Source organism: Lepus europaeus, chromosome 3 (genome assembly GCF_033115175.1).
Source record: "Lepus europaeus isolate LE1 chromosome 3, mLepTim1.pri, whole genome shotgun sequence".
NCBI lineage: Eukaryota > Metazoa > Chordata > Mammalia > Lagomorpha > Leporidae > Lepus > Lepus europaeus.
The window spans coordinates 132,012,409-132,027,059 of NC_084829.1; the positions used below are offsets into that span (position 1 = coordinate 132,012,409).

The window sequence follows — 14,651 nt, forward strand, 5'->3', positions numbered from 1 at the left end:
TCTGGCAGTCTAATAAATACTGTTTGATGATAGATGGGTGCTGTTAAACAAGAAAGCATGCATGTGAATACAAATTCAGGTAAAACATCCTCTATCAGTGTGCTTGGCCAGCTTGTTAGTTTACTGAAGGTGATAGATAGAACGACTAGAGTGGAAAATCGTCAATGGTACGGGGAAGGAGGGAGAGCATTTTCATTGGGTTTGTCTCCTTTTTGCTTCTTCAAACTTTTTTTTTCTTTCTCATTACCCAGATTTGAAATGCCTCCTACACTATTATTTTCTTTGGATGGATTCAGAGCAGAATATTTACACACTTGGGGTGGACTTCTTCCTGTTATTAGCAAACTAAGTGAGTAACTTCAGAGTTTACTGCTTCGCGTCACAACTTCAGTGAGATAGATGAGAGAGGCTGTCTTTTTTTGGAAAAGTACTGGCACAACCTAACTATTTTACTAAACTTCTCTATTGCCAAGTAATTGAACCTGATAACAAGGCCCTCATTTTTAATATTATGGTAGCTATGAAGCGGTGCTTTAAGTACTGAAAAGATAATATGGTTGGGATTTTAATCCTTGGCCATTTTTATACATATTTATTCTTTCCTAGACTTTTGCATTCTGTTGGTGGAAAAATATCTTACTTATTCATTCTGTAAGTATTCATTTTAAAATATAATTTCAAAAACAGAGTATTTCTGATACAGAACTGGTATTACAGACAGAAAAATAGTTGCCTACCTACTAATCTGTGTCATCCTTTGGATTGAATTGAACTTTTACAATTTCTATAACTCATTCTATGTCTTAACTGAATGACTAATTTTATAAGTTTGTTTTGTTTTATTTATTTATTTATTTATTTATTTATTTATTTTGACAGGCAGAGTGGATAATGAGAGAGAGAGAGAGAAAGGTCTTCCTTTTTGCCCTTGGTTCACCCTCCAATGGCCGCTGCGGCCGGCGCATCTCGCTGATCCGAAGCCAGGAGCCAGGTGCTTCTCCTGGTCTCCCATGGGGTGCAGGGCCCAAGGCATTGAGTCATCCTCCACTGCCTTCCCGGGCCTTAGCAGAGAGCTGGCCCGGAAGAGGGGCAACCGGGATAGAATCCGGCGCCCCAACTGGGACTAGAACCCAGTGTGCCGGCACCGCAAGGCGGAGGATTAGCCTGTTAAGCCACAGCGCCGGCCAATTTTATAAGTTATTAATAGAATAGTAGGATGGTCTTTTCTTGATAATGGTGTCAATGTTTTAAATCACTTTATCAGTCAGCAGAATGAGTGTCCATTGTATCACTGTTATTTAAAAAGGAAAAAAAAATATATGGATCTAAAAACTGTTAAACTTTGCCAATTGTTAGTGTTCAATATTAAATAAAAGTAAATAAAAACAATTTTTAGTATCCTTTTAGAATTCTAAAATATTTATCAAAATTGTGTATATGAGGTTGCTTTAAACATTAAAATCACTCTCCATTAATGCATATGTACTTTATTATGTTTATCTTATGAAGTGCCAAAATAATTTCTGGAGAGCTTCTTAAAATTTCGGTTTTTAATTTCTACCTGGCAGAAAGTAGATTTTTAAATAAACAAGCATTTGGCATAGAAAGCCTTTCGTTTTGCACAGAGAAAGCTCTGTTCTTACCAGCAGGCCCAGGGACTTTGAAGTGTGAGTCCAGCCCTCTGTTACCACTGGGAGGGAAGTTTGCCTCCGTGGCACCAAACTTGGCTCCCTGAGTTCAGAATTAAGTAGCTGTAGGTTCCTGCATATGAAGTGTAAAAGAAATCAGTACAGTTAGTCTCACTCCTAGCTTTGGGTAGTTGGGAATATAGCCTGCCAGGAGAGCAATGAGATCTATAGATACATGCCAATCCAAGGACATTTCAGGCAATTAAATATTGTAATAAGCAGGGAAGGAGGAGAGATACCAGGGCTAACTGACCAGGGTTGTAAGAATAGTCTGACTTCTATTCTTTCTCTCACATGAAGCCAAAATGTGCTTTTGATTTTAAAGCAGCCAGATTTGTCCAGGGTCAGCTATTTCTGCATCTATTGCCTAGGACACTGTCACCCCACCTACTACTTTACCCTTATTTTAGTTTGCAGATTTAGCTAATAGTGTAGTGTTTTGTTTTTTCAGCTGTCTTATAATTTAGGTATTTGACCACCAAGTAGTTATCAAAGACCTAGCAAACATCAAGTTATTAGAAGTTGCCCGTCTTGAATGTAATGTGATTGATATGTATGGGGTAGCTATTTAATTATTATTTTATCCAATGTTCTTCTGACTCAAAGAAAAATTAACTCATGTAGTTAAGAATTTGGATCCAGAGTGTTGCTTTAAAATTCATCCTGAGTTTCTATCTGGTTATAAATCCTTCCTGGGCTAATTTTTGTGCATGATTTAGGCTGCTGTGATACCAAGGCTAAATGGGGCAGGCAGATTGTCTGATGTGTTTCCTAATGATGCTTCCTTTTTTTCCCTTCTAGAAAAATGTGGAACATATGCAAAAAACATGAGACCAGTATACCCAACAAAGACCTTTCCCAATCACTACAGCATTGTCACAGTAAGCTCTGATTTTCAACTTTTGTCTGTTCACGATAGTGAGATGGAATGGCAACATTTTTTTTGAGAAAATAATTAGATTTTGGATCTGAAAAAAAAATAACTTTCTATCCAAAGTGTAATTAAGCAAGGAAATCTAGGTTCTGATATTTACAAGCTCTAATCTTGGAATGGTCACTTTATCTACGGGGTCTCCATTTTCTCATATGAAAAAAGGAGAAACTGAAGACCTCAAAATGATTTCTTGGTTTCTCTTCAGTATGAAGATTCTCTGGTTCCTGCATTCTTTTTTTTCCCAATGAATTTTATAACATTTTATTTCGTCAAAAAACTGTCCCCTACTCATGTGTTCTCAGCTTGTGTTTCCAATCATTTTGATACTGTTTGGGCAAATCACTCTGCCTTACTCCAGATTGGATTACAGTCCTCTTTTGCTTTGGTCAAACTTTCCAGATTTAATTTAAATTCAGGAAAAAAGTAAAATTCATTAAGCCTTCAGGTTGAAACTCAAAACATGTGTGCTAGCTTGTGTTGATGAAAGCTATTCTTGGACTCAAAGAGGAGTTGCTTCTTGGCAATGCAAAAAGACAACAGTATTTTTTTTTTTTTTCAAAATTTAAGAGACTACGTATTTGTGTAGAATTTTATATATGTCATTTCTGACTTACTTTTGTTGCTGTAAATTTAAAACATTTTACAGTTCCAACATGGTGGCGCTAAGGGTGGAGGTTCTCAGTTCCAAGGGGACTTTCTACAAGGGATTTATCAAAGATGTTCATGAAGACTTCCTCACCATTGTTTTTGAAAATCATTGGCAACCAGAGCACCAGGTTCTATTTAATGGAGTTAGATTAGCACTAGTGCCTGATATAAAAAAAGAAATTGGTGATGGAGATGAAGTAGAGGTATATTCTAGAGTAAATGACCAAGAACCACGTGGATGGTAGTTGGCCAAAGTTCGGATGATGAAAGGAGAGTTTTATGTCGTTGAATATGCTGCTTGTGATGTCACTGACTGTGAAATGGTAACATTTAAATGACTTTCGCCTGTCAGTAGAAATAAAATTGTCAAAAAAAAATACCTTCTTTAAAAGCATGGTGGATGTTCCTTACGATTTGAGAGAGGCGTGTGCTAAGGAAAATGCATGTAAAGATTTTAAGAAAGCAGTAGGAGAGTGCAGAATTTTTTACTAACCAGTAACCACATAACTAATGATACTGTCTGCCAGTGAAGCAACTGTGAAGAGAGAAAATATTTTAAGTGAAATGCATTTGCGAAGTATTTGTATGAAGCTGGCACTTATGTCCAGAAGTGAAGAAACCACTAAGTATTTAGAATGCACAAAACAACTTGCAGCAGCTTTTCATGAGGAAGTTGTTGTGAGAGAAGATTTAATTGGCTTGGCAATAGGAACACATGGTAGTAACATACAGCAAACTAAGAAGGTCCCTGGAGTCACAGCTGTTGAGCTAGAGGAAGGTACTGGAACATTTAGAATCTATGGAGAGAGTGCTGATGCTGTGAAAAAGGCTAGAGGTTTCTTGGAATTTGTGGAGAACCTTATTCAGGTTCCCAGGAACCTCTTTGGAAAAGTAATTGGAAAAAAATGGCTAAGTTACTCAAGAAATAGCAAGCAAATCAGGTGTGGTTTGGGTGAGAATTGAAGGGACAATGAAAACCAACTAGAGAAGATGGAATGGTTCCGTTTGTGTTTGTTGGCACTCAAGAAAGCATGGGAAACGTGCGGGTGCTTTTAGGGAATTATATTGTTTCTCTGAAGGAACGGTTAATGGAATGCCTACAGACGGATGAACAACTATCACAATTGGTTCTAGGTCTTGTAGTGGAAGAGGCAGAGGTTGTTGGGACACTCATTACACCTCCAGTTATGGTACAAATTCTGAGCTGTCTAACCTCTCAGAAATAGAATCTGAATGTACAAATGAGCCGAGTGCTTGGTCATTGGCTGGAGAGGATGATCGAGAGAGCCTGCAGGAGATGCCCAGGAAGAGGCAGAAGTGTTTCAGGGAGTCAAGGTCGTGGTGACCATGTGGTGGCAGATCCTCCATCAGTTCTGTATTAACCGTAGTAGGTGGTCTCCCAGAGGAAGGACTGATGAAGATGCTGTTCTGACGATGGAATGACTGATTCTGATACAGCTTCAGTTAATGAAAGTGGTCTAGGCAGAAGATGTGATTGAAGAGCATGGTGCTTCAGAAGAGGAAGGAAGTGGCCCAAACACTGCTTCTGGCGATGACATTCCTAAGCTACAACGTACTCCAGGAGAGGAAGAGATTAATATCTGAAAAGAAGAAAGCACTCAAGAAGCAGCAGTCCTGAATGGTGTTTCATAAACTGAAGAAGTTCCTGGTTTACAGCTCTTTTACCTTACATTTACAGTAGTGCTGGAACAAGCACGCCAGAGGCACAGTATGGATTGCCAGTCTTTACATTGCACTTTCAGTTCTTCCATTTGGAATTCACCAAGGGGTGGGATCCTGAAGAATCCATATGTTAACCATACTTTGACACCTATTGTGTTATAAAATATATCATCAGATGTGCTTTAATGATAGTATATGTTAACGTTGAAACATTGCTGGCTATAAAAAAAAGTAGAACAAAAATACTGTATAAAATCTTCAGTGGTGGATTATATCTTGACAACACTCATTTTGTTGTTCTTCTCTCCTTAAACTTTATTATAATTAATTTTATCTTTGGTTATCAATTTCTGTGTTGTAGTTTTATGCTGTGACTTTATTTAACACTAAGTAACTCGTGATTTGCGTAAAATCTGTATTTTATTTTTTTTAGGGACTTTATCCAGAATCCCATGGCATAATTGACAATAAAATGTATGACCCCAAAATGAATGCTTCCTTTTCACTGAAAAGTAAAGAGAAATTTAATCCTGAGTGGTACAAAGGAGAGCCAGTGAGTTTTTTTGTTTTATCTACTAAAGTAGTTTGTATTTATTATCCTTATCTATTTCAGTCAGAATAAAATAATCAGACTTCCTGTAGCTAATGATAACCTAGTTCTTTGACTGTATATGTGGACACCTTTCCTAAATGGAGGTGAATGATAATAATCCTAAATATAAGTTGTTTGCACAAAATGAGGGTGATTTGTTTCAGAGATAGATTTGAGTTGTATTGAGTCTTTTTTCTTCCCTGCTTGATTCTTCCTTCTTGTGATATTAGCATATAGCAGTAGTCTGGGTATCTGTGTGATAGTTTAGATCTCCACAAAGCTACTTTGTTTTGGAAGAGATGAACCTTGGCTTCATTTGCATGTGTGCTAACATAGAAGTTCTTTCTGATGATGATTTTAGATGCATTCTCCTTTTTATTTTTTCAGATCACCACAGTAATTGCATAGGGTCTATTTGGATAACTTTGACATTCCTCTGAGAAGGATAAAGAGCATAATGTTAATTTGCAGGTTATGAAGTCAAATTTTAGTTCTGATATTGTGTGAATTTGGACAAATCATTCTTTCTGTGCCTCAGTACTAACTATGTCACAGGGTTATTGTGAGGATCATATAAATTAATTATGTGTACTATTTCAGAAATATTAATTAGAACTGTGATTGGAATAAGTACTTAAGAAATATTAGTTACAAAAGCAAAACTGTCATCAATAAATTAAAGACATGTATTTGTCAACTTCATTCAAAGTTGGCAACAGATTTGTATCCATCTTATTTGAGGTGAATTTAATGTCTGATTATTTAATTTCTTTTTGCTGCAGCCATATTACATGCTTGTTATTATTTAAGTGTTGGAACTTGCTGCCCTTAGAAGCATTCTAGCATTTGAGAAGGATGCATGGGCGTTGTATGAGCAATCATACAACACAAATGTTTGCATGATTTCCTAACTTCCCTTCATTATCTTCCCCAGATTTGGCTCACAGCTAAGTATCAAGGCCTGAGGTCTGGCACTTTCTTTTGGCCAGGATCAGATGTGAAAATTAATGGGATTTTCCCAGACATCTACAAAATATACAATGGGTATGTGTAGGTGAATTTTTCTGGGTCCTGTAATGTACAACAGCTTATTTTTATCTCATCCTGTCCTTTTTATCAAGTTCTGAGTTCCACCTTTTTAGTGATACATTGGCTGAAAAATGCAGATTCTCAGAAAAGAGCTCTAGCTGAGTTTTGGGTAGATGGTAAATAGACAACAAAACTAGACAAGTGTTTCTTAGAAACGCTGATGACATGTTTTGTTAAGCTCTTTGGGCAAGAACAGTAGATGAGGTTCTGGTAGAAAGAAAGACCTGAAAGTGGAAGCGCTGCCTATTTTAACTCTAGGAAGAAAAAGAGATAGGAGGAGGAGGGGATGTATTGAGGAGGATGTATTAAATAAGACTCTTGGTGTCTGAAAATATTGCTTAAATATTAATGACACCTCTGGATTTCCATTTCTAGGTAGTCTTTGAAGTTTATTTTTACTTATTTGAAAGACAGTGATAGAAGAGAATGGTGGAAGGGGGGGGGTGAGGGAGAGGGAGAGAGGTGTTCCATCCACTGGTTCACTCTCCATATGCCCCACGGTAGCAAGGGCTGGACCAGGCCGAAGCTAGGAGACATGAACTCCATCTGGATTTCCAAGGGACTCAAGTACTTGGGCCATCTGCTGCCTCCCAGGTGCATTAGCTGAAACCTGGATCCAAAAGTGGAGGTGGGACTCAATCCAAGGCATCCTGATGAGATGCCTGTATCCCAAGCAGCAGCTTAACCCACCAATGCATCACAATGCCTGTCCCACTAAATTACTTTAATAAATATGCTTTCTAATGTAAGAAACTTAACAGAATAACCTCTTTGTAATATTCAAAATCTATAATGTATTCAGAAAAAACAAAAACTTATAAGGAAGACTCCATGTGGCTGATTTTAGTGAGACTACTAAAATAATTTTATTTTACACTAGTAAAATTCCTATTGCAAAATTGATATAACAGCATATTTCAATTTTCTTTGGCAGTCTTATACTCTATTATATTCTGGTTCACATGAAAACACTGCAGTGCCTCTATCCCAACTTATTATTGAGCATTGTTTTCATTCCATTGATGAAATTGAGATGGTTGGGTCCAGTTCTGTGGCATAGCTGATAAAAGCTGCCACCTGTGGTGTCGGCATCCCATATGGGTGCTGGTTCAAGACCCGGCTGCTCCACTTCCTATCTAGGTCTTTTATGGCCTGGAAAGGCAATGGAAGATGACCCATGTCCTTAGACCCCTATACCCACATGGGAGATCTGAGGAAGCTCCTGGCTCCTGGCTTCAGATCTGCCCAGCTCTGGCCATTGCTGCCATTTAGTGGGTAAACAAGCAGATGAGAGACCTCTCTCTGCTTCTGCCAGCTCTGCCTCTCTGTAACTCTGCCTTTCAAATGAATACATAAATATAAAAAAAAAAGAAATTGAGATGGTTAATAATATTATAGATGTCATGTACTGTACTACTTACTGAAATATTAGTGATATCAGGTGTTGAGCTTTTCAAGATCTAATAGAGAACAGATCTATTAGCTGTGCCACCCATAATTGGATTGGCCAAGTGCTCTGATGGAGGGAATTGATTCTGCATAAGAAACATTGCTTAGAGAACTGTTACCTGCTCATCAGGTGCCAACTTCCCTGTTGCGCTAAGTCATCAGTGAGTTCCTTATGAGGTGCCCTTTATAGAATGTATTAACATGTGGCATGCAGTGGTGATTTTCAGGTGCATGAATAGTATCTTCAGGTAGGGGATAAGAAGCAATAGTTTAAGCACCATTACAAAACTGGTATAAAAACTTAATATTTTTTTTAATTGGGAAAATAAATTTATGCATTCAAATGAAACTTCTCCAGGAGCTCTTCCATGACTTTAAAACACAATAGATGTGCTGAATTATTTCTCTCAATCCTATCAGTAAGAAAAATACATTTAAAATCCAAACAATAATTCTATATATTTTTTTCATTGTGTTTATCCTTCATTTCAGTTCAGTGCCATTTGAAGAAAGAATTTTAGCTATTCTTCAGTGGTTACGGCTTCCTAAAGATGAAAGGTATGTAGACAATTAATTTCAATTTTAAATGCTCCTTTGTTGTATGGATGTTACTTGGTACATTAAAATAGACTACACCAAAACTTTGTTACTAACTATGATGTTTTAGATCCAAATTAACTCTTTAGTGAACCATTACACATTTTAAAGAATGTTATCCCCGTGTTGTAGAATTTTTAATCACTGTCAGTTGTTGAATTATTCTTTCCACTCTGTTTTTCAATGTGTTCGTAAAATATTACATTTTGGTACTGTTTGATTTAGACCACACTTTTACACTCTGTATTTAGAAGAACCAGATTCTTCAGGTCATTCATATGGACCAGTCAGCAGTGAAGTAAGTACCTTTTTTTATCAGTGACTCCTTCATTAAACCTAGCATCAGCTAACTGAACCTTGCTTTGAGGTAGATTTTGAGACCATTCTGTAAGATTCTGTGATTTCTGTAGACTACTAGGCACGGTTTAGAAGCTAAAGAATGCACTCAAAATAAGAGTTGGAAGAATGTTTTGCTAACCATTTTCACAGTGCTAAATGGAACTAATGATGTATTAATTTGCATATTTTCAATTCCAAAGCCTTTAACCATTCCATTTCCTCCTTCCTTGGACTAAAACCTAAGAGCTTTTTGAAAATTTTATAAACAAGTACCACTCCAAATTCAGTGAAAATAGTGTTATTAGTGGCATAGCAGAAACACATTTATCTCTCTTAGGAGATAAGTCCCTGGCTGCTTGAGAGCATGCTTAAAGGATCATCAAAGGATAGGGAATTTTATGAGGAGTACAGAAATACTCAAATAATCACTTCTTATTTATGGTTACTAGGAAGGTCGAGATAGGAAAACAGCTCATGGACCCTAGCACTCAATGTAAAATCGTGTTTGACCTGTCAACCTTAGAGGAACTTAGGCCCTGGCTTTGTAATTTGCATAGGGCTTTAAAACCACACGTTTCTTTTACTGTTCAGGTAGCTGTATCACTTGTATTCAGAGTGCAGGAAACATTAGAAGAGAAAATGATTTGAGCTTCTTTGCACTTCTAAGTTGCTTTCTTCCTGGCAAATATTTTGTCTGTGACCTAAGATTCGAAACAGACAAAAAAGTTAAGGCCCTATGAATATTATCCATCATGGTAAAAGGGAAGAGAGGTATTGGTAGAATCATCCAGAATCCTTGTCTAGTAATTTCTTCCTCCTTTGATTCCAAGGGACCAAAGATTACAAACACCTCCTTAACCTGAGCTTTACCCCAGATTCCTATCAGTTCTGCCCAGGGAGCCAAGCTGGATGGTGTGTGAGCCTCAAGGACTCTTGAGATGAAAGCCTAGCCTGACATATTTATGGAGAGCCCTGATTTGAAGGTGCTGCTTGGTCACTTTAGCAACAGCAGAGTAAGAGAGAGGAATAGGCACAGCTGTGATTGCTTCTGTTTCACATAAGAGAGTGAAGAGGGAGACAAGCTGACCCTCACGTGGGCCTATTCTACACTGTGTGTTCTGTCCCCCCAAATCTGTCTCCAGCAGCTCTGCTGTAATCAGTGACCTCACACTTCCTTGCTTTCTTTGGTCCCTCAGTGAAGCACAAATGTCCCTTTTTAGAGGTGTGATAAGGAAGATGCGAGGCCAACAATGAGGCCAGGTCATAACTGGTCAAAGGGAAAAGGTTCTCGCAGGGGTTGTCCTGGTTGGAACGGTTGACCAGATGCTACTGTTTTTACTTTCCCTGTAGTCATTGACAGTTAAAACACATGTCTAGATCAGTTTGGCTGCACAAAGGTTTAAGGATCATTTTGTTGTTGTTTGATTATCAGGTCATATAAATTTTAAAATTTGTGCAGTGTTTTTTAATTCACTAGTGATTTTCTAAAGTACCTGCTTTCCTAACACTTCTTCATTCAGGGCTGAACCCACTACTTTACAAATACTACTCACCAATCTGTAAACTCTGAAATTCTAATATTACTGACATATAAAAACCCACTGTATTTTAATACTTAAAAGTTCCAATTCTTGTATTTTATATTTTGGGTAGATGAAACATCATATTAAAAAGAACTTAGAAATCTCAGAGTGAAATATTCTGACTACAAGTGAAGATTAAACTGATTTGTTACATTAAAGGAAAAACACAAAATTGAACAAGAATGTTTTTCAGCTGATTTTGTAAGGAGAGAAGAAAAGTGCCGAAAAACTGTTTGCCAGAACCATTTGCCATGCTCTATCCTTGTAATATTCATCTACAAAATACATGCAATTTGTAAGGAAGTAATAGGTTGTATCCCTATTAAATTAAAAAATTAAGTAATAGACTTATTAGAAAGCATTTTAACAATGTTAATGATTTTAAAAATTAAGAAGCATTGTTCCTTATTAATGACCATTTAAATGATCAGAAAGTGGAAGAAGAAATTAATTGTACAAAGGAAAGTAATAATTAACAATAACTTCATTTCTGGTCAAGCATTGTGGATTGGAGCTGGCGTTATATTGGCTTGTATGGAATCTGTACTAAGTGATTGCATTCCACTCTCAGGGAAGGAGTGCTAATTAGATCAGATACTGGCATTTCTCATGTCTAGGAGTTGGACCCTTCTACTGTTCATGGTCAGCCATTATTTACTGCTCTTCATGTCTTTGATCCTCAGTTCTAGTCTCATGTGAATTTGTTCATCACAGTTGCATCCACTGAGCTTTCTCTTTCTGACCAAAGATAGCTTTTATAGAAATAGCCATTATGGAACGCATCCCATGAAATTACTTCCTTCTCTTAGGTCATCAGGGCCTTGCAGAGAGTGGACAACATGGTGGGCATGCTGATGGATGGCCTGAAAGAGCTGCACTTGCATCAGTGTCTGAACCTCATCCTCATTTCAGATCATGGTAATCTGAGTTTGCAACATTTGCTCTGTAGGTTAAATAGTGCCAAAAGTTTGCTTGATTGATTCTTGCTTTCATGATTTCCTCTGAATATTAGTTAATTTTTTAAAAAAAGATTTAGTTATTGGAAAGGCAGAGTTATTGAGAGAGGGAAGGTAAAGAGCGAGAGCGAGAGAGAGAGAGAGAGAGAATCTTCCATGTGCTGGTTCACTCCACAAATGGCCACAGCAGCCAGGACTGGGCCAGGCTGAAGCCAGGAGCCAGGAGCTTCATCCAAGCCTCCCTCAAGGGTACAGTAGCCCAAGCACTTGGGCCATCTTCTGCTGCTTTCCCAGGCTCATTAGCAGGGAGCTGAATTGGATGTGGAGCAGCCAGGAATCAAACTTGCTCCCATATGAGATGCTGATGTTGTAGGTGGCTTAACCTACTAACGTCATAGCACCAGCCCCTAATTATTTTTTTTAAAATGTAGCTTCTTATGGAAAATCTTAAGGAAAAAGTTATTTTAAATATAAAATGTGAATGAGGCAGAATTCCCAGAAAACATAGGAGCCTGTCAACTGCAATACACTGCTATTCTAAGTTGGGAAAGGAATTTGAAATAGTTCAATTTTTTTCCACATTAAATTTTGCTAAGTCTGTAATTTTAGATTTAATTGAAATAAATTATTATTACTCTTGAATTTTTTAGCCTGATAAATCTAACCTGAAATGCAGTATATTATCAGTTTATGTTAATTTTGATATTTTCATTTCATTTTTACTTTCCGTGATTTTAACAACTTATTTATTTGAAAGGCAGAATGAGAGGCACAGAGGGAGAGAGAGAAGTCTCCTAACTATTGGCTCACTCCATAAAATGTTGCAACAGCTGGGTTGGGCAGGGCAAAGCCAGAAGCCAGGCACATGACACTTGATCCGGATCCCTGACGTGGGTGCAAGGGCCCAAGTACTCGGACTGTCATCTGCTGGCTTTGCCAGGCGTATTAGCAAGGAGCTGGATTGAAAACAGAGCAGCCAGGACTCAAACCTGCCCAGTGATATGAGACGCCAGTGTCATAGGGACCAGCTTAACCTGCTGCACCAGAATGCCAGACCCTTCTGCGATTTTTGCAAACCTGTTTGTGTGAAGCTCTGAGACTATGGACGTGGTGTGCATACAAGAAAGTAGGAAGCAGGTTGTTTTTGTTCTTTCTAGATTCAGAAATAATTGTAGAATCGTATTTTTGGATACAGTCCTAAGAAGTTATGTGATAAAGCAGCTTCAGTTCTGGAACAAGACTGAGTGACATGATGTCAGTTAATATTATAGGTGACTTGGAGCACGTAGCTGGGCTTTCATATTCTGTTTGAAACTGTGTGACTTCCTCTGTACTTTCATAATGGTATTGTAATACATTAGTAAGAAGAAACATTAACTAATTTTGAGTGGAAGAAGGAGAAATAATATAGAAAAACAAGAAAGTGGTGGATCTAGCTAAAATTCTGGGTCATACTGATCAGATGTTCAACTAATATGAGCCTTGAGCCCCCATTAATGAATAAAATTCTGGAAATGAAAGAAATACTGCTGTACCTATTAATTTTTTGTTAAAGTGGCCACATATTTTGGGATTTCTTTTAACTTTCTAGGCATGGAACAAGGCAGTTGTAAGAAGTATATATATCTGAATAAATATTTGGGAGATACTAAAAATATTAAAGTTATCTATGGACCTGCAGCCCGATTGAGACCCTCTGATGTTCCTGAAAAATACTATTCATGTAAGTCTATCTGTGTGGTAACTTTGGCTGTACTAAGATTATAATTCTCTATATCATTGTGCTTCTAAATTTATGGGAATCCAAGTTAATTCCCTTTTAGTGGTTGAATCTCCAGTGTAGATTTTTAAACTCAAAGAGATTTTATGGGATTAGATGTGAGCACACAAGTCTGCCTAATTATTTGCTACTTGTATACTAACCATGTTATTTGATGATCTTAATACAGTTCCATGTTGTAGGGTATTTTACTTGTACTGGCTTAAGTTTATTCTAGGAAAAAAGTTTAAGAGAAAAATTGAGCAGCCTTTATGAACATTTAATTAATGACATTCCATTAAAATGACTTACTTTAGTTTAGAATAATATTCTGTTTTGAGGAGAATGCTGGCAGAGATCATTAATTCTCTAATAGTTGATTCCAAAGAACAGTCTTGCCCAAGAACAATTACATATTTTAAATAGGAAAGGAAAAGAAATTTCATAATCTGTCCTGATCACAAATAGAAAATGAATTACCACAATATTTTTACTTTTTTTTAAAGATTTATCTATTTATTTGAAAGGCAGAATTACAGAGTAAGAGGGAAACAGAAGGGGGGGGGGAGAGAAAGAGAGAGAGAGAGATCTTGATAGGAAATGGAACAGCTGAAAGTTAAACAGGCACCCAAATTAATGCCAGTGTTGCAGGCAGAGGCTTAACCCACTGCAATACACCACCAGCCCTATCCAAGATATTTTAAAAAGATATTCCTTCTTTTGCAAGTCAAGCCTGTTTCATAACTGTTTTGACCTCTGCTACCTCTCTTTTTGAGTACTGTCCTTGATAGCTTTCGATATTAAGAGCAATTTTTGTTTATCTTTTTGTTACAACAAACTCTGAAAGAAAGAAGCTTTATCTGACGGTTACCAGAATTGGATTGGAATTTGGGTTCTGCAATAAGATATATTCTGCAATGAGATATGTTTCAATGTATACTATTGAATATTAATGAGGAAAAATAGATTTTTACTGTAGAAAAAGTTATGCAAATATATCCACAGTGACAAAGCACAGTTACTGGATGAACAGTGACAAATTTTCATTAGTATTTTTTAATTTAGAAAAATAGTACCTGGTTTTTATGAAATGTGTGTAAAAATTGTAAAGGCAATGGGAGGCCCCAAGGATGATTGGAGTATGATGGCTGAGCTTAGGCATCTTTATCTCAAGTAAGCCCCCAGATTAAATCAGAAACATATTACATATCATGTATATAATATATAATTATATATCATAATTTATTATCTATACATAATTATATAATTTATATTTTATATAAATTTCATATAAAGTAGAATGTATATAATATTATAATACATAATACATATAA

At 36.9% G+C, this 14,651-nt stretch overlaps 1 protein-coding gene and 1 pseudogene across 1 annotated transcript in view; both read left to right on the forward strand.

Annotated features, from left to right (window-relative positions):
- ENPP1 (ectonucleotide pyrophosphatase/phosphodiesterase 1) overlaps positions 1–14,651 on the forward strand; it is a 75,840-nt gene that overhangs the window by 32,950 nt on the left and 28,239 nt on the right. Inside the window, exons 6-13 of the mRNA XM_062186768.1 lie at positions 252–349; positions 2,490–2,569; positions 5,387–5,506; positions 6,480–6,589; positions 8,576–8,641; positions 8,906–8,978; positions 11,412–11,520; positions 13,150–13,281. Coding sequence (XP_062042752.1) covers positions 252–349; positions 2,490–2,569; positions 5,387–5,506; positions 6,480–6,589; positions 8,576–8,641; positions 8,906–8,978; positions 11,412–11,520; positions 13,150–13,281 — 788 coding nt within the window. The remainder of the gene's footprint in view (positions 1–251; positions 350–2,489; positions 2,570–5,386; positions 5,507–6,479; positions 6,590–8,575; positions 8,642–8,905; positions 8,979–11,411; positions 11,521–13,149; positions 13,282–14,651) is intronic.
- Positions 3,294–4,923, forward strand: LOC133757108 (RNA-binding protein FXR1-like; annotated as a pseudogene).